The sequence below is a fragment of the Eschscholzia californica genome, unplaced genomic scaffold (genome assembly GCF_041429995.1).
Source record: "Eschscholzia californica isolate CP2 unplaced genomic scaffold, dmEscCali1.0.p SCAF_3, whole genome shotgun sequence".
Classification (NCBI taxonomy): domain Eukaryota; kingdom Viridiplantae; phylum Streptophyta; class Magnoliopsida; order Ranunculales; family Papaveraceae; genus Eschscholzia; species Eschscholzia californica.
The window spans coordinates 36513780-36533227 of NW_028238420.1; the positions used below are offsets into that span (position 1 = coordinate 36513780).

General features: G+C 36.4%; 4 protein-coding genes across 8 annotated transcripts in view; 2 read left to right on the forward strand and 2 right to left on the reverse strand.

Moving 5' to 3' along the window:
- LOC147549909 (uncharacterized) overlaps positions 1-14317 on the forward strand; it is an 85768-nt gene extending 71451 nt beyond the window's left edge. The window contains exons 5-11 of one of the 3 annotated variants that reach the window (XM_086671944.1): positions 10106-10589; positions 10823-10962; positions 11481-12314; positions 12384-12521; positions 12672-13374; positions 13481-13630; positions 13717-14317. In XM_086671944.1, the coding sequence (XP_086528070.1) occupies positions 12978-13374; positions 13481-13630; positions 13717-13964 (795 nt within the window). In that variant the 5' untranslated portion in view covers positions 10106-10589; positions 10823-10962; positions 11481-12314; positions 12384-12521; positions 12672-12977 and the 3' untranslated portion in view covers positions 13965-14317. Of the gene's footprint in view, positions 1-10105; positions 10590-10822; positions 10963-11480; positions 12315-12383; positions 12522-12671; positions 13375-13480; positions 13631-13716 lie in introns of those variants that run through there. The other 2 variants (XM_086671946.1, XM_086671945.1) reach the window with 2 other exon arrangements.
- LOC147549917 (uncharacterized) lies at positions 2721-5886 on the forward strand. 3 transcript variants are annotated; one of them, XM_086670203.1, is made up of 3 exons: positions 2739-3133; positions 3867-4353; positions 5128-5886. In XM_086670203.1, the coding sequence occupies exons 2-3, from the start codon at positions 3882-3884 to the stop codon at positions 5613-5615; spliced, it is 960 nt and encodes a 319-aa protein (XP_086526329.1). In that variant the 5' UTR covers positions 2739-3133; positions 3867-3881; the 3' UTR covers positions 5616-5886. The 3 variants fall into 3 exon arrangements, with proteins under 3 accessions (XP_086526327.1, XP_086526329.1, XP_086526328.1); XM_086670202.1 differs by having other exon boundaries at positions 2992-3133; positions 5080-5886; XM_086670201.1 differs by having other exon boundaries at positions 2721-3133; positions 3867-5886.
- LOC147549918 (short-chain dehydrogenase reductase 2a-like) lies at positions 7609-9021 on the reverse strand. Its single transcript, XM_086671943.1, has 2 exons — positions 8711-9021; positions 7609-8588 (listed from the first exon to the last, which is right to left on the reverse strand). The coding sequence occupies exons 1-2, from the start codon at positions 8797-8799 to the stop codon at positions 7754-7756; spliced, it is 924 nt and encodes a 307-aa protein (XP_086528069.1). The 5' UTR covers positions 8800-9021; the 3' UTR covers positions 7609-7753.
- Positions 14318-16689: 2372 nt separating the features above from the next.
- Positions 16690-17875, reverse strand: LOC147549919 (uncharacterized). Its single transcript, XM_086668399.1, has 3 exons — positions 17439-17875; positions 17251-17307; positions 16690-17164 (listed from the first exon to the last, which is right to left on the reverse strand). Exons 1-3 carry the CDS (start codon positions 17873-17875, stop codon positions 16690-16692), a joined length of 969 nt encoding a protein of 322 aa, XP_086524525.1.
- Positions 17876-19448: the final 1573 nt, after the last annotated feature.

Sequence of the window (19448 nt, forward strand, 5' to 3'; positions counted from 1 at the left end):
AAGATAATTTTATGAAATTCCGTATCTTCTTTTTTGTTGAAAGATGAATTTCCCATCTGAAGAACACTATAAAACCTTAGGAAGTTTCATATTGAATTATGAAACCTCATGTTATCTTGGGGCAATAGCTATTTGAGCTAAAATGATATTTAAAATATGTACAAAGAAAACAACAAAAAAAATAACTCCATAACAACCATTTTGGTCAGAGTAATTATAAACATTAGATAACCTTTTGGGTAACAAATTTTTTTATTTCTTTTTAAACTTTGAATATATAAATTTTATAATTAGATGCCGGATATCAATTGTCATTGATAAAGGGGTTTCCTGTATACATGGTTTTGTAGAGATACCGGTGATGGGGAAGTGTATAGACCTCCTTAGTTTCCGTCTCTCTATATTTGAATTGTAAATTGCCTAACCGACAATTGCAAACTGAAACGTACATTAGGATCTACTAACCAATTTTGAACGAGAGCAATTGAGAAAAGGCAACGAATGAGATTGATGAAGCTTCATTTCCAAGATTTTAATGAATCTTTTGTGATAGTCCCACATCGCTCACAAAAATGACTGGAGGCTGGATTATAGGTTTACGGTCAAGCTTAGTAAATATCGAGGCCATTTAGGTGGGCTCACGGAGCATTCACCAAGAACAAAATCATGTAGCTGTGGGTTTGAGGGGTGACAAAAGCGGGGACAATATCGATAACTGCTAAGGCTGATTTTGTTCCTGGCGAAGGCTTCACGAGCCAACCCAAAAAGCCTCTGTACTTACTTGCGTAGCTTAAGAACGCACTTATACCACAGGTTCCGGACACTCTCGTGAGCTATGTTGGATCATCACAATCCCTCCACCCTCAGCAAAGAGCCGTCATCCGTTTTGATACCACTTGTGACGCTCCAAACCTTAGTAGTTGTCGATATTGTCACCGCTTTAGACACCTCAGACCCAAACTCACAAGTACAGGGGGTTGTTTTTGGCGAAGGCTCCACGAGCCTATCCAAAAGGCCTTGGTAGTCGCTAAACTTGAGCGTACATGCACCTATAACCCAGACTCTGGACACTCTCGTAAGGGATGTGAGCTATTACAATCGTTATGGGATTGTGGTGACAATCGCGGGGACAAAATCAATAATTGCTAAGACTTAAGATGTCACATTTTAGTCTTCCTCATTGTGTCCAAAATAAATATGATCTAACTCCGTCTTCTTGCAATAATGAGGAGAAAAAGATTGTTATGAGGGTCTAAAAATAGGTATGATCTAACTTCCTCATCTTGTGATTACGAGAACAAGAAAAAGATTTGAAGAAGAAGAAGTATAACCTTATGTGTGAATAAGAAAAGGGTCCATTCCGTTTTTGCCCCACCATTGGCCATTTTGGTCCTTATAAGTGTCTAGCAGTTCGATTTGGTTCTAATGTTTCATTTTTTTTTTCTGGTTTTAAACATAAGGCGTTGTTGTAATTTGGGTTTTCTTTATTTGTCCACCTCGTCACTCTCTCACTCCACTTCACTCCATTCTATATTGTTCCTCACATCTTCTTTTTCTTCTTCTTCAATCCGATATCGTTTGTCATCCCTCTGTCGACGTCTTTCATAGGAAAAAGATTCAAACTCCTCTCTCGTACCACCAACACCACCACCATCTCATTCTTCTTCATTTCTCTCCCTTTATCTGTCTCATCCTCGTCTCGTTCTTCTTCCTTTACAATATTCAGGGTTCTTCGTCGGAACACTTTGTCTGAGAAGATGGAGGGATCCTCCCCTTCTTACGCGAAGGTATGGTTTGCAAACCCCAAAACCCTGAAGAAGACACAAAGTCTTTTTCGTCTTTTGGGTTCGGGGGGTTCCCCAAACCTTAGATGAAGAGATGATCTTCTTTGTCTTATAGCTCTGGGGGTTCCAAACCATAAACGAAGTATCATTTGACAATGGTGGTAGGGAAAATGAGGAGTCAACTACAAACCATCAACCTCTAATCTGCTAACAACCTCCTGTCGATGACAATGAAAAAGATGTGACGTGGTGGGAGAGAGTATTTGATGATGTGGAGTGAGGGGATGATGTGGAGGGAAGAAAAAGGATTGAGGTGGATAATGAAAAACCAAAAGTTTAGTCTATTAAGTCTGAAACGAACTGTCGAACACTTATAGAGACTAAAACGGCTAGCTGGTTACAAAATTAGGAGCTGAAAATGGACGTAAACCCAAACATGAATGAGTAAAGAAGCAATTTTGTATCAGAGTAAAATTTCCACTCAAAGGGTTCCCCACTCTTTTTTTTTTTCTTTTTATATTGACTACAATGGCAATTACAAAAGCATTGATACATCGATACGATGTGATAAACACGATAACTATCGAAATATTACTGGCCCAAAACTCGACGAGTTAAATGACCTAAAGCTTGAAGAAATGAAATGGTCCGAAGCCCAGAAAAACAACTTTATTTATTTTATTTTTTTTTATTTTTTATTTTTTTTTTATTTTTTGGAAGTCGACTACGATCTACGTATGTCGTTACATTTGGCACTTGATACATCATAGATGTGATAAGCTCGATAACCGCCCACTCAAACACTAACAGGACCGGGCCTATAGCCCAACTAGAACATGCCCTAAAGGCCAACAACATTATTTACACCCTAATAATCCCAATTCAAATAACCAAAGATTCCACCTTCTCTGGGATTCGAACCTGGGACCTCCAGGGAGAAAAACAACTTTATTTATACCCAAGTTTAATGTTACTGAATTTGCACTTTCATGGAACCGAACCTGCAACCTATGTATGGGGGAGTATACGTTGTGGGCGGCCTTCCACTCTTGGGACCTGCAATGGACTAGAGATATTGGCGGTTACATTGAAAGTTAGACGACGGTTTCCATGTTCGGACAGTTAAACTTTTCTACTTCTTACCCAGTTTTGAAAAGTTCTCTACTCTCTAAATCTTTATTCACAAATATCTTGTGCCTCATAATTGAAGCCTGTTGCGGGAAGCAAAAGAACTTAAAAAAACATATTCATCTCTCTACGAATTTCAGAGACGAATTTTAGTTGAATTTTCATGGCTGAATGAGTTCATTCGTAACCAAATTCTCATCATCTTTGTTGAACTGCAGCAGGTAAACATCATTTTTAGGGTTTTTTTTAGATTTTGATTTCTGGGTTGACTAGAGTCTTGAATTTTGATTTCTTTGATTTCTAGCAGTGGGTATAAGTCAAATATTTAGAGTATGATACCTTGATGTACTAAATTTTATGAGTTCAGGAGATTTGTTTTGTTGGTAGGGTTCTTTCATTAGGGCTTGAAAGTGATATTTGGACTTTTATGAATTTCAATTTTTAGGGTTAACCTGAGATTTGGATCTTATTTTTGTGGTGGTTCTGATTAGGAAAAGCAGAAGCCAAAAGTTGGTCTTGATTTGTATATTTTCATTACTGTTTTAGGTTTGATAAGGAAAAAAAAAGTTCCAATTTTTCATATGGTCTGAAGCACATTTTCATATCAAGGGGTGTTTAAGATTGGATTATCTGGTCAATTATCTTAATTATTGTAAAATGTAAACTTGATTTTTGCTAAATCATTATCCTGCTTATAATTATAGAGAATCGAAATGACAGGAAGTTAATATAATAGTGGTAATTGAAAAGCTAAGGATTTCGTTGTGGTAAGGAACTCTGAAATTATGAAAAAGCATGGCAATTTCTAGTTCAATTTTTTCCCTTTTGTAGAGGTGCCTTTGCATTATTCCTGTATTCACCGAAACTGAAAGTCGTAGAATAGTGAGAATTGGTGCAGTTTGCGGGGTTAGTTATATGATTCAATTTTTTTTTTTTTCCTTTTCTCTTTTGTAGTGATTAAGACTAGACATGGTATCAACAAGTAAAGGCAAAGTTGTGGAAGATGTTGAGGAAGAACTAGAGTATGGGACAGCATCCATTAGTTCGGAAGATAAGATAAAAAGTCCTCTTAGAATTTCCACGTCTCAAAAGGGATTATTGGGTCAAGAGAAACATCGCAATTTATTATTGGGAAAGTACACTGGTCTTTCTAGCAGTGCCGGATTCAGAAAACTTAGTGCAATTTTTCCTAATTTAGCCTCCCCATCTTCCAAGTTCTGGTGCTTTGCCAAGGAAAAGGATGATGTTTCACGTTCCGTTCCTTCCTCTACGAGCCCCCAAGGTCTTCGGGAACGTTTCGGTGAATCTTTTAGGAAAATTCATTGGGAAACTTTGAAGAAAGCTTTTAGTCAATGGATCAGAAATCCTATGAATATGGCACTTTTCGTTTGGATCTTAGTTGTCGCCGTCTCTGGTGCTATCCTATTCTTGGTCATGACAGGTATGCTAAATCATGCAATTCCGAAAAAATCTCATAGAAACGTATGGTTTGAAGTCAATAATCAAATTCTCAATGCACTTTTTACTCTTATGTGTTTATATCAACATCCGAAACGATTCCATCACCTTATACTTTTAATTAGATGGAGGCCCCAAGATATTTCCGCACTTAGAAAGATTTACTGCAAAGATGGCACGTATAAACCTCATGAATGGGCTCATATGATGGTAGTTGTTATTCTACTTCATATGAACTGTTTTGCTCAATACGCATTATGTGGATTAAACTTAGGGTATAAGAGATCTCAAAGACCACCAATTGGAGTTGCTGTCTGTATCTCAGTTGCTATTGCTGCACCAGCAATTGCCGGTGTATACACCATCCTTAGCCCTCTAGGAAAAGAGTATGAACCCGAAACGGATCAAGAAGCCCCAGGCACTCCCCTAACAGACAGCAATATATCTAGCCACATATGGCCGAATAGACTTCAAAAGAAATTCTCATTTGCGTTAAGAGGAGATGTTAGGATTATAGAGAACACACCCGAATGGAGAGGTGGTCTGTTTGATTTTTGGGATGATATTTCTCTTGCTTATCTCTCGTTTTTCTGTAGTTTCTGTGTATTTGGATGGAATATGGACAGACTTGGATTCGGAAACATGTATGTTCATATTGCTACTTTTGTTCTATTCTGTTTTGCCCCATTTTGGATCTTCAACTTGGCAGCTTTAAACATCGATGATGAAACTGTTAGAAGCGCATTGGGTGTAACAGGAATTGTACTTTGTATTTTTGGTTTACTTTACGGGGGTTTCTGGAGGATTCAAATGCGGAGAAGATTCAATTTGCCGGGTAGTGGATTTTGCTTTGGTAATGCAGCAGTTTCAGACTGTGCATACTGGCTCTTCTGCTGTTCTTGTTCTCTTGCTCAGGAAGTGAGAACTGCCGATTTCTACGACATTGTCGAAGATAAGTTTTATTTAAGGCAAATGGATGAGAATGGTCAGCCTGTATTATCTCCTTTACGTCGGGAAGATGGATCAGTACATGTCAGATCATTTCCTAGTTCACCACTTCAGAATGGCTCAAGCTCAGTTAAGAGTCAGATATTGAATTCTCCAAGTCCTGATCGACTAGTTAAAGGATATTATAGCCCACATAGTCAGTTGCAGAGGGTGGTAGAAGAATCGTCCTCAAAAGAGCATGATATTGTTATGACACCACCGTTTCTATCGTCGATAAAAAGAGGAGGAGATGCTTAGTCACCACCGCACGTCAAAGATTTTATTTTATAAAATTGTAAGTTTTTTATATGTGAGTATCACTTGATTTCAGTTCTTTTTTACTTCTCCTTTCTCTGTTATGAAGTTTCTGTGAAAATGTTGTTCTAAAATGATTTGTTAATCGTGTTAGATGGTTGTAGTTTCTTTTTTATGAGAGTTCATATGTAATCTTTTTTTTTTGGAAACAGAAGGAATCACAGAATTATAATTTTCGAGAAAACTAAAAGGCGATAATTGTCTTCATCAAAAACCTTATTTCTTCTGTTTACTGGCATTACTTCTTCTCAGAATTATATCATGACTTAGAATTTTCTTCTTCATGTGTTGGTCTTTTTGGCTGGTTCTTTACTCGTATTTCATAGTGATTCCTTTTTCTAAGTTCAAATATGAAATTTAGTTTAACGTCCATGAATCGAGTCTAATTTCAGACTGTTTATTGTTTGTGATTTGACACGTTGAATCCGACATGGTTTTGTATGTTTTGTATTCAGTGGTTACTAGTAATTCACTTCTGCCGATCACAACCTAACCTCATTCTCTTGATGATCTTTTGCCTCGGATAAGATACATGGTTTTGTCTTTGGCGTGAGACCTCACAACCTTGATGTGTGCCTGTAGGGCAAATATTTGGGTCAATACGCCACTCGTTCTCTAATAGTTCTTAGGACTGAGATTATGTCAACGACATTCTTTTAGTAATTTCTCTCTTGCTCAGAGCAATGAGGAGCTCCATTTGAAATAGGCTTCCGAATAGTTAGGGAGAATCAAGATAGAGAGGTATAGAGCAAGGAGAGACAGATTCTCTAAAAAGTTGGAGCATCTGTTAATGGAGGTCAAGGGACAGGGGACCCGATACAAAGACTAGAAATAGAAAAGAGTTTATAGGCTAATGGTAGAAGAGTGGGATCACATGATCTATTGGATAAAACTAAGTACTGAAGTGTTAGGTTAGTCAAAAGTTATGAGCTATTTAGGAATTTACTCTTAAACTTGGAAATATGGATATGGAACATTAGAAACTGTGACTAAGAATAACTTTAAAAAAATATTCTTTGGAGAACTGTAATATAAACACAAGTGAGTGAATCTTCTCTTTTTCTTTTTCTTTCTCTTTTTCAAATACCTGCATGTTTAAAATGTGGGTCATTTATTTAAATCTTTTAAATTAAATGACATCGCGGCCTAGCCCGTCTTAAATCACTAAAATTTGAAGCACTGTACGACATAAGTGTGAAAATAGTCTCACATGGGAGAAGGGTTAACTAGCAACCAAGAATATAATGTATAAATCATTTCTATTCATTGCCAATTAGTTTTGAGTTGGATGGCAAAAAACTTAACATGGTATCAGAAAAAAAAAACATGTGTTAGGCTAACCACGCCACACGTGAGGGATGTATGAGAATAGTCCCACATGGGAGAAGAGGTAACTAGCAACTAAAAATATAATGTATAGGTCCTCTTCACTCATTGCCAATTGGTTGTGAGTGGATAGCCACAAACTTAATAGTAAGTTCACTTGATCTTGTATCATACACTTCAGGTTAAGTGATTAATACTACTTTAGAGGGAGTTTTTGTTCAAAGAACTCGAGTACTGCAATAGATGAAGCCGATATTGGACAAAAGAAGAAGAGATATAAAGCATGGGGCAAATACAATAATCTATTTAAAGTTACGACCCTATCGTTGAACCTCGAATATTAAGAGGGTAGTTGACGATCAGACATCTGACATCTATTAGAAAAAGGAATAAGAGAAAAAGTAAAAGGACAAAGGTACCATTGGAAGTAGGAAAAAAAAGAATCGAAGTTTATATTTTCTTAAGGGGGCAACTGATAAAAGGGGCCAAAATGGAAGTAGGTAACATTTAGGGCGCGAACGATCCTCTTGTTCACTTCTGTATAAGGGCCTAAACTGGAATGAACCCTAATTAGATGTAATTTCTAATCCTACATTTGAGTACAATTGTGTTGATGAATTTGGAATCATTAATGAACAATTATTAAAAATTAATGAAGGACTTTCAAATGAACAAGTAATATTGGTTGATTGACCCAAACAACATTCTTTTATACTTCTATTTGACTTCATCAACCAAAAATTTGTGAATTACTATTACAAACCAACACAATTTCTTGAAGTAGTAACACCCCCATCTACAACTAAGTTATGTCCACTTACATATCTTGATTCATCACTAGCTAAATAAAGGGCAGCCTCAGCTATGTCTCTAGCTCTTAAGGTTGCCCCATGAAGATTTGCTAACCCTCTCACAAACTCCTCCATCTTCTCAACTTCTTCTCCACAAAGTCCTGATCCTAAACCCATACACTCATCTTCATCCTCATCATCTCCACACTTTCTCCATGCATTAACAAGCATAGAAGTAGCCACACCAAATGGAGAAATGCAATTAACTCTAATCCCATACCTACCAAGTTCACACGCCGTGTTCTTCGTTAGGCCCACGATGGCGTGTTTCGAAGCTGTATATGCATGAGGCCCAAGCCCACCCATGACACCAGCCACACTCGCAGTCGAAATGATGCATCCAGTTCCTCTAGGCACCATAACACGGGCGGCGTGTTTCATACCTAATGCACTACCTCTTACGTTCACACGCATAACACGATCGAATTCATCTGCATTGAAGTCTATTATGCTTTTATTTTTTGATTGGTTTCCGAGTACACCGGCATTGTTAAATAAGATGTCTAACCGACCGTGACGTAAAATTGTCGAATCAATTAAGTTCTCGATGTCATCTTCTAGGGTAACATCACAATGCACAAATGTAACAGAGGGTGATAATGAATTTGCTAGAAGAATTCCAATTTCATCTTCAATATCAGCAATGACAACCTTAGCACCATGTCTAGTAAAAAGCCTTACAGTTGCTTCTCCTATTCCTTTAGACCCACCTGTTATTATTGCAACTTTTCCTTCCAACCTACAAAATGATCAAAATTAAGCTGCAAATTAGAAATTTAGAGATTGAGATAGGAAAAATCAATTCATTGACACAAAAGACTGGAATCTTGAGAGTGAGAGAGAGAGAGAGAGATTTATGACCTTCTGGGAGAGGAGATGTCAGTTTCTTTAGGCATAATGACATGGCCAAGACCTTGAAGAGCTTTCTCAGGCATTACCTGTGCAAGCATACTTCTATATGGTTCAAAGAGAGATAAAGAGAGAGAGAGAGAGAGAGAGAGAGAGATTGTGAAGAAGGGTATTTTGTTAGTGTAGAGGGTTGTTAAGAAAAGATGAATTTATAGGCGGGAGATGTAGAGAGAGAGAGAGAGATCTAGTGTGAGAGAGAGAGAGAGTTTTCGTGGGGAGGGACAATTGCCGAGAAGATGGGAACTTTTTTTTTTTCTAGTAATGTCCCTTACCCCAAACCTCGCGTGCCCCATAAGCCTCACTCTCTTCTCCATATATTTCCTTAATTACCAAATACCTCCTCTCTCCTACTGTCTTTCACTATAAACCCCCAACCCACCTTACCCCTACAATATTAATATTTTCTTGTCACAACCCTAAACAATAATTTTTCCTGATTCATAACTAGATTTTAGAGATCTGACTAAAATTTGCATATCTAGATTTTGTACTTTGACTAAACACTCAGATGACTACATGTCATTTTAGTGTAGTCTTCTTTCCAAAAAATTCTTATTTGCTGTTTTTATACTTTTATAGGTTATTTTGCACACCGCACATTTGATTATTACCGTTTGCTACTTATTAGTTTTCCAACTGAAACTCAGTTCTCTTAGTTAAAATCAATTCAATAATAATCAAATTAAGGATTGATTAAGTATCACACTTATCCTTTGTAAACTTAAACATGGTAAAAGTTATGATCATAATTACAAGTTGGGGTTTAAATCAAGATTTATTATAGTCTTTTAACTAAAGGGTAGCTGCCTTCACCAAAAAAAAAAAAACTAAAGGGTGCTTATATTTTTTTTTCATTCATGAAGATTTAGGGTGCAAATTTTGTCAAATGAGAAGTAACATGTGATAATAGATCTCCTCTTGATTTTATTAAGGTATTAAAATCCCCTTTCTATTTTCTTGATCACATGTACATAGACTACACTACTACAGACTGTAAAAACTATTTTGGGTTCTCCAAAAGACATCTAAGAAAAGTGCTTTACTAGCTAAGGGGTCTTTGTGTAAAGAATCTTACACCTCATTTACACCTCATCAATTTAGAGTTGGCATACACATTACATAATTTATATCTCCCACTATACTCATCACCTGTAGGTAATTTTTTTTATATGGCCAATGTGATAAGAGATTCTCAACATCTTGAGTCAAGGTCATCCCACCATTATCCCTACTTTTAGTTGTAATGGATCAATATTCCTATTGAATAATCAAAAGATAATTTACACCGAATTAAATTTTATTGTAAAAGCATTCTAACGAAATCCCGGGTGCAACATTTGTTAATAGAAAATTGAGGGATTGGGCAGGACGTCCAAAACGAGGCCCACAATGGGTTGGACGTCCACGGTTGCCCATAAATAAACGAGAGGTCCAATTTGTCAGGCAGGGACTTAAAATGACGGAAACAGCCTCCGAGTTCATCGAATTTACGCCCCGTGCCATTGAAAATTAACCGGGATTTGGCGAATTTTTTGGCGCGATTTCTGACTGATTCGAGGGACGGAAGTGACGTTTCCTGCAAACGGTCACTTCCACATTAACTCTCTTCCCACACCGAGTCCATCCCACGCCTATTCCCAGGTAACTTTGCTACTTCTCAAGAAATTCCAACCTCCAACTTTTACTTCATCCTTCATCTTCCTCCTGCATCTTCCTCCTGCATCTTCGTCCTTCAACTTTTACTTCTGAAGGGATTCAAGTTTTTTTCAAGAAAAGGAAGGGATTAAAGTCTTTTTGAAGAAAAAATCTACAAGTTTGTGAAGGGATTCAAGTAGGTTTTACTTCTATCTCATGCCCCTAAACTTGTTTGATAAAAGTTTTTTGAAACCCTAAAATTTGTGAAAATCTTAAATTTCTGACGCAGATATGGTGATTGATCTTTCTTTCTTGACGCAAGATTTTAGAAACCCTAAAAGTTTATAGAAATAATCTCTTATTGTTTGTTTGATAGAAGTTTTTAGAAACCATAAAATTTGTGTATGATCTTTCATTTTTTGGACGCAGATATGGTGAAAAGTAACAATACAAACAAGAAATCAAAGGGAGTGAGTATCAAAGAACCAACTTCCACTAAAGATATATCAGAAAAGGAAAGACCTATAGCAGAAATTTTGGCTAGAAGAACTAGTCCAAGAAAGAAGAAGGTATGTAACTGAAAAAAAAAAATTTGTTCTTGAAAATGTTTCTGGTAAATGTTTTTTATTCTGGTAAATGTTCTTTATTCTGGTAAAAAAAAATTTGTTCTTGAAAATATTCCTGGTAAATAAATAAATTTCTGGTAAATGTTTTTTATTCTTGAAAATATTTTGTTTTACTGTGATTTGGATTTGTCTAGTGTTAATGGGAATAATATTTTGCACAGTAAATTGTTTTATTCCTGGTAAATAATTTTGTTTACTGTAAAATGTTTTATTCCTTGAAAATATTTTATTGTACTGAAATTATTTTGTTCCAAGTGATAGGGATTTGTTCATGGGAATGATGTTTTGTACAGTAAATTGTTTTATTCCTGGTAAATCATTTTGTATACTGTCAATATCCATTGAAAATGTTTTGTTCCTTGAAAATGTTTTTTGGTTCCTGGTAAAGATGACCATGCATTTGAAGTGTTTGTTGTAATGTGTGACACAACAGTCTTTACTGGTTGGTAAATTTTTTACAGGTAGAAACTACTGAGAGCATTGAAGTAAAAGACAATGCAAAAGGCAAGAGAAAAGCTGCACCAGAGAGAGAAGAAAGCAGCAAAAGAAAGAAAGGAAAGAAATCCAAAACTGAAGTTGGAAACTGAACGGGTGAACGGAAAAATAGACCACCCAACCTTGCAGCACTGGTGCCGAAGGCTTACAAGTATGCCCTTCGAAATACATGGAGACAATTGAAGACCACGTATTCAAAGATGTCGACTAAACAGAAAGAGTTGTTGGCCGCTACTCCATTTAAAAATTTGGTGATGGCTTTTGTTGAGGACAAAATAGATTGGGATAACATAAACAAACCCAACAAGGCTATCTTTGAAATTCTCTGCCTCTATTCTAGTTCGACAGAAAAGTTTACATTGGCGGGGAAAGAAATGCAAGTGAAACCTGAAGATGTGGCCCTAATTCTAGGAATGCCATTGTCAAGAGAGGAGAGAGAAATCTTCCCTAAAAATAGATCACTAAAGCAGCCAGAAATCGACTTCTGTATGAAGTACTTCGGTGAAATCCCTGGAATGGTATCATGCATACAAATATCCAATGCCCTGAGAATTGCTGTCAACGGAGAGGCAGATGACATGGATGTGATCAGGCTGATCATCATGTCTATTTCTGCAAATGTTTTATTTGCTCCGCTATCAGGTTACAAGGTTCCAGTGCGTATTCTCTTCAACTTGCAATCAATGGAATCAATTCAAACTTTGTGTTGGCCAACAGCAGTGCACTCATACCTAATTGATCGAATCAATAAGTACCCCAACGACCCACTGAAAGCTTCAGGATGCCTTGTATTACTTCATGTGAGTATGTTTTTTATCATTTAAATTCAAACTTAACTTCATGTCTCTCATACTCTATGTTTTTTATAGCTGTGGTTTTGCGAGCATACTCTATGTTTTGATCGAGAAGAGAGGTTTAGGGATGAGGTGCCTAGGATCGTGAGGTGGTCTTTGACAAATATAGATGATACATTTGACCAGAAGCTTGCAAATCTTACTGCAGAACAGGTATACATTTGATCAGTGTTAATAGGAAACTGTTTTGTTCTGGTAAATAAAAAATTAACCATTAAATTGTATTGTTCTTGGTAAATAAAATATTTTCTAGTAAATGTTTAGTTCCTGGTAAATAATTTCGTTTATTGTACATTAAATCAGGTTAGTGAATCATTGGTGTACCCACCAAATGATTAAGAAAAAGAGTTGCTGTCAGCCCTAAAGAACACAGAAGTGGTAGATGAATTGCTTCTCAAGATTGAACAGCTACAAAAAGAAAATGCTGAACTTAAAGAAAAACTGCGAGAAGCGTGCGAGGATAGGGATGATTCTTACAAAGCATATGAGGCACTCCTTCAAACATTTTTAGTTCCTGTAGAAGAACAGGTTAGAGGAGAAGATGGTCTGATCAAGGTTGCGGATAATGTGGAGGAGCTACACGCACAGAGGCGTAAGGGAAAGAGTAAGATGGAAGATCCAAAAGATGGGGAGAAAGAGAAAGAAGAGAAACAGAAGAAAGAGGAGAAAGGGAAGACAGAGGAGAAAGAGAAAGACAAGAAAGATGAGGGGGAAAAGGGTGGAGAAAAAGATGATGAAGAGGGAGAAGAAGATGAGGAAGGAGAAGAAAGTGAGGATGAGGGTAGAGAAAAAGATGATGAGGAAGATGATGAGAAAGATGATGATGAGGAACAAGATGATGACAGTGACGAAGATGAAAAGGAGAAAGATGGAAGCGAGGATGAAAGTGGCAAAGAGGAAAATGAGAAAGAGGAGAAAGATGAAAGGAAGGACAAGAAAAATGATCAGAGTAATAAGTATCAACTTAAAGGCAGTGACGAAGATGATAGCAATGGCAATGAAGATGGTAATGAAATAGTTTCTATTTTACTTTATATTCTCAGTAAATATTATTCTTTTTCAGCTTTATTTTTTATTCTGAGAAAGTATAATAAGTATGCTATATGATGAAGGCGATGAGGGAGAGGAAGAAAAGAAAGGCAAGCTGAATGATGAAGGCGATGCTGAGATGGATGATGAGGATGAGGTTCAAATCAATTTGTCAAGTGAGGAGCCAGGGTGGGTGGATGATACTTATGAAAAAGAGATGCCTTACAAGAGAGGTAATGTTGGCAAATTATGTGGTGAAATAATTAAAGTTTCCGAGTTTGTTAAAACATTATTTTTCTGAATATACATTATTTGACAGAGAGTATGAAGGATGATACCAATGATTTCCCAAGTTTTGATCTGGGACGCAAATTGTTGTATCGACTCCACCACCACAGCCGGACATGGAGAAGAAGGGAGATGAGGTTTGTAAAACAGCTGAAGAGAATTTCTCCGATATTGCAGAAATGGGGAGAGCATCGGTGGAAGAAGTATCCAAAAACTTGGATCATGTTGGAACAAGTAGAAAAATTACATCACCGCACGTCAGCCCTCCAAAACGAGTAGTATCGAAGACACAGAAAGGGTCAATTGCTAAACCAACATCTCTTATCAAAAGGGTAAAGGATAATCCCAGAACACGAAAACAACCATCCAAAGCAACTGCTGCCATTAAATTCCCTGTGATTGATATAAAGTCGATAACAATGAAGAAACAAGTGAAAGAACCAATAAGTAACTGGAAAATGGGAGGGTTATGGCCCTACGTCCAAGAGAAAGAAAAATCACTAATGCTAGAATTCATGACATACGGGTGGACAAGGTAAATAACTCAGCAACTGGTAAATAATTAAATGTCTGGTAAACAAAAAAATGTATGGTAAACAATTTGTGTAGTAAATGTATATCTTTCTGGAAAATAATTGTGTGGCTGGATTGAATTCTATGTACAGCCTCGAAGTGTGGAACAAGAACAAAGAACATTGCCTGAAAGCGAAAGATTTGGATGAACTTATGATGAATCGGGGATGTGACTCGCAAATCATAGACTGGTTTGAGGACCACCTGGCACAGGACGCCAGAGACGTGAACAAAGAAGTTATTTTCCTATCTTCATTGCTTTTTGTAAGTGTCCTTGTCAAATATATAATTCATTTTTAAATGGTGTTGAGTAAATAGTAGTCTAATATATAACGATTTGCAGACCTTGATCAAACAAGAGCGGAGTCAGGCAAGTATTGAGGTCAATTTAAATCAGCGGCTGGAAGCGCAATACATCAAAGATCATACTACAACGTTGTGTGCGCCACTGAATACGCCGTACACAGATGACTCATTCGAGGGTCATCATTGGACTCTGCTTGTCTATGAATTCGAAGAAAATGAATGGAAGCACTACAACTCTTTGCAGTGTGACACTAACCTGGCTAACCAATGCAACAATAATGCAAAGAAATTTGCATCGCAGCTGGCAGAAACATTGATAAAGATGAAGTGCACACGCAAACGAAGTGGGCACAAGCAAACAAAGTGGGCAATACGCTAAAGAAAGGATGACGAAAAAGATATCCTTTGTAAAGGAGGTTGACTGCCCTCAGCAAGGGGATAGGTGAGTCTAAAATTTGCTTCCTTACTTTAGTAGTTATTAAGTTTCTTTAAACTCACATTTTATTTTTGAATCAAACCGTCCAGACTGTGGACTCTACGTAATGCTCCAGTTGGAGGATATCTTCAACATAAGCAACCAGTCCAATTTTTCGGGGTCCTGCTCGCAGCTGGAAACTTATGCAGACAAAGCAAGAAGAAAGAGGGTAGAAGTAACTTTCAAAATTTTGGATGAATCAAAGGAGGTATGGAGAAGGATGATAAATGAAGGGTCATAAGTAGTTGTTTATGTGAAAATTATGTTTGTGTTTTGTTATTGTGAAATTTTTTAAGTTTTACTAAGTACTGGAAAAACTTATGGTTGTGTTTATGTGAAACTTTTGTTAGTCAAAAATATGTTTTCACTGGAAAAAACTTGTTAACTTTTCATAAAAAATGCCGGGAAAAAAAAGAATTTCCGGTAAAGAAAAATATGTACTGGACATAACTTAGGAAAAAATATTCTAAAATCCGGGAAAAATTTAACTTTCCGGTAAATAAAAATATGTACTCGACAAAACTTAGAAAATTTTCCCAAAAAATCCCGGGGAAAAAAATAATTTCCGGTAAATAAAAAAATTTACTAGACAAAACTTAGAAAAAATCGCTGGAAGAAAAACAGTTATCGGTACATAAAATAATTTTCGGTAAATAGTAATATGTACTCGACATGACTTAGAAAAAATATATTCAGTACATATTGTTTTTCCCAAGCGTGGGCAGAAGATTGTTTTTCCCAAAAACTTAGAAATTTTTCCCAAAAAAACTTAGAAATTTTTCCAAAACATAAAATAATTTTCGGTAAATAATAATATGTACTCGACTAGACTTAGAAAAAATATATTCTGAACACTGGAAATTAAAACTTAAACTTTCCGGTAAATAAAAAAATTTACTGGACAAAACTTAAACTTTCTGGTAAATAAAAAAATGTACTGGACAAAACTTAAACTTTCTGGTAAATTAAAAAATGTACTGGACAAAACTAAAAGTTTCATGTAATGCATTATGTTCAGGCACAATACACATTAACAAAATATAATATAATACATTAACTTTAGACACAAATACATTAAGTTCGACAAAAGATACAAAAAAATCAAAGCAGCACAAGGCTAAAATATGACTCTCTTCAAAAATTTGAAAAGCTCCAACACTGTAAATGCTTTTCAAAGTTGTAGAGTGCCCCTAGTTTTTGTTGCTGATATAAAAACGATTTTAATCACTAAATGGCTTCGTTGCACGAAGCACGGTTGTGATAAGAGAGCTTCTTACACCTACCGCATATCCGCTGTCTCTTTTTAAAGTTTTCAGAACTTTCAATTCTTACAGAACGTGGTCTGCCCGGACGTTTCTTGGTTAAAGGAGGAAGTATCTTGCTGGCTTCCTCAAACGTTTTTGGTTGATCGAAAGATGGGACAGGGTTTATGGAATGACTATAAGTCTTACAGTATGCATCCGTTGTAACAGCGGGATCAAAAAAGGATGATGAATCACCTCCATGCACTTTAATACACAATATGGCATGCTCGCAAGGGATACCTTGGACTTGCCACTTACGACATGTGCATGTAAGAACCCCAAGGTCCACAGAGTGACTCGGCATGGACATTACTTCATACACAAATTTACCTGATTGTATGCACTTTCAGCTACAGGCAACGTTGAATCTAGACTGCATTTTTTCGTTGACCTTAGGGCACAAGAAAGAGTCCCAAGTTGCCGACTCAGTTCTTCTTGCATTCATCATGTTCATAATTTTAATCCTCAACATATCTAGCATTACGGTTATTGGAAGAACTCTCTCATCCCTTATCCACGAATTGAAGGATTCCGAGAGCGAAGAACATATTAAACCGTACCTTTTTCCTGGAAAGAAAACATCAGCCCAATGTTCCGGATTTACAGAGTGAAGAAATGCATCCACGGCATTACCACCCATGACTACGAGTTCAGAAGTGTACTTCTGAAAATCCGATATAGTAAGGGCTCTAGCCGCCTTAAACATGAGGGATTGGAAATAGTCTGACTTCTTCGCACCATTCTTTACACGTACATTCAAATTGTTTCTTAAATGCCAAACGCATAAACTGAATGGTGCGCGATTGGAAAAATGTTCGAAACTGCATTTATAATACCATTGTGCATGTCCGACATAAAAGTCAAAGACTCACTAATATCAACCATTTTCGCCAAGTTACAAAAAAACCAGGTCCAGTTTTGATCATTTTCTACATCAACGACAGCATAGGCGAGAACAAAAAACCTGCAAAGTACATATAGCAGTAGGAAGAACAAGAAATTAATTAATATTTCAGCCTAAATCTTTAGGTTAGGAAATAACAAAAAAGCCAGTAAATAAAAATGTGTACCGGACGGAAAATATTGGTAAATTACTTACCATCATTGCCATTCTTCGCTACAGCTGCAAGAATGCACCCATTGTATTTCGTTTTCGCAAAAGTACCATCAACAAATATCAATGGGCGGCAGTGCTTGAAACCTTGGATGCATGCTCCAAGAGCAATAAATATTCGAACAAAACGGTGGGAATCTTTATCAACTTGAAGATCAATTACACTATTAGGGTTAGAACGTGATAGGGCATCAACATACCAGTTGAATTTGGCATAAGAATCAGCTTCCTCCCCATAGGCCAAAGAAATACTCCTGTTTCGAGCCTTATATGAATAGTAGTAGCTGAGTTGAATTCCATAGTCTTTCTTGAAAGATGTGACAATGTCTTTAGTACTTTTGGTCGGATTCTCCCTAATGTCATCGACTATTAATAAGCTAACAGTTTCGGTTGATAATCTTGGCTTATTCTCTGACATTATAAAGTCTTGACATGTGTGCACAGGGATGTAAGCTTTTAGAACAAACATTGACCTTGACTTCAGAGGAGCCACAACGTGAATGGTCCAAGAACATTTTGGGGATTTGCATACACAAGTAATACGATTAAGATCATTCTTCAAATAATTAAAATTGTACCCGTGTTTTATGGAATATCGTCCAAGTGCATTTCGAAAGGCGTTGGCGCCTCCAGGGAATTCCTGCCCCAAATGTGTAAACACCTCAGGCCAGCTAGCAGACCTTAGAGGTTCAACCCTGACAATGGCAGTAGATGCATCCTCAACCAAGAGAGAGGAATTTCTTGAAAAATCCCGTGGGAGACTGCACAAAATAAAACTCTTTACTCAGAAAAATTTTGTTTTCGGATAAATCAGAAAAATAAACTAAATATCAATACAAGAAAAACATATCATTGGCAGGAGAAAATTTAATTTAGGTAAGGAAACAGTTTTGTTTTCGGTAAACAAAAATATTTACTGACAATATTTTTTTTACGGTAAACAGAAATATGTACTCATCAAAACTTTAAGTATTCATGTATACTGAACCAGAAAACTTTTTTTATTTACCGTAAAGTAAGAGATGGTTATAAGTATACAACAAACAACAATATGTAATGAATTCCACACATACTTATTAGACATTTGTTACTGGTTCATATAAATGGCACAGGTAAATTATTATTAGGTAAGGAAACAGTTTTGTTCCTGGTAAATGAAAATATGTACTCACCAGAGTTTGGATTCCGGTAAATGAAAATGTGTACTCACCAAATTATAATTTTAAGTAAAACAATAACGAAACAGTAAAGTTAAAATTAGTTCCAAACTTACTTATTAGATACTTGATTGTGGTTCATCATTTCAGATGATGTTGCAGCAGAAGTAGATGAAGTATAGCCGAAAAAATCACGCTCCAACCTGGATAGAGAGAGAAAATAAAGAAGGTATGTAACGATAATGTACAGAAAAGAAGCTGAAAAATTTCAATATCCATTCTTTACTGTTACAACTAAGTTGAAGTTTGTTTCACCAGAGAGGACGTCGTGCAACAATGTCCCCAGAAAGCATTCCTTCAATATCCATTGTATACTGTAGGGAAAAGAAAAATAAAGAAGGTATGAAAAGATAATGTACAGAAAAGAAAAAAATCCTTTCACTTTGTCAGTCATTTTGGAATGTCCAAGTTTGAACATAGATTTAGATGAGTAGTTGTTCATTTACAAATGGCATTATCATCTTTCTTAAAAGAACAAATGGAATATTCAGCTTCCTTAAAGTCTATCATTGAAGACAAATAGGATTTGCTCATTTAAGAGGCATTACCTGAAAAGGTTGGAAGATAAGAGCAGATTCTGGTTGGAAGATATTAAGACAGTCGGTGGTATAAATAGGTTGGAGGATGAAATTTAAAAACTTTTGAAAGATTTTGAAAGTGATCAATAAAGAAAGAGCGGGATCCCAAAAATTTCGCCAAAGTTTTTGGCAAAATGGGCGGAAAACTCAGGATTAATGGAGGATATTTTAGAGAGAAAAAGAAAAGGAAAGAAGG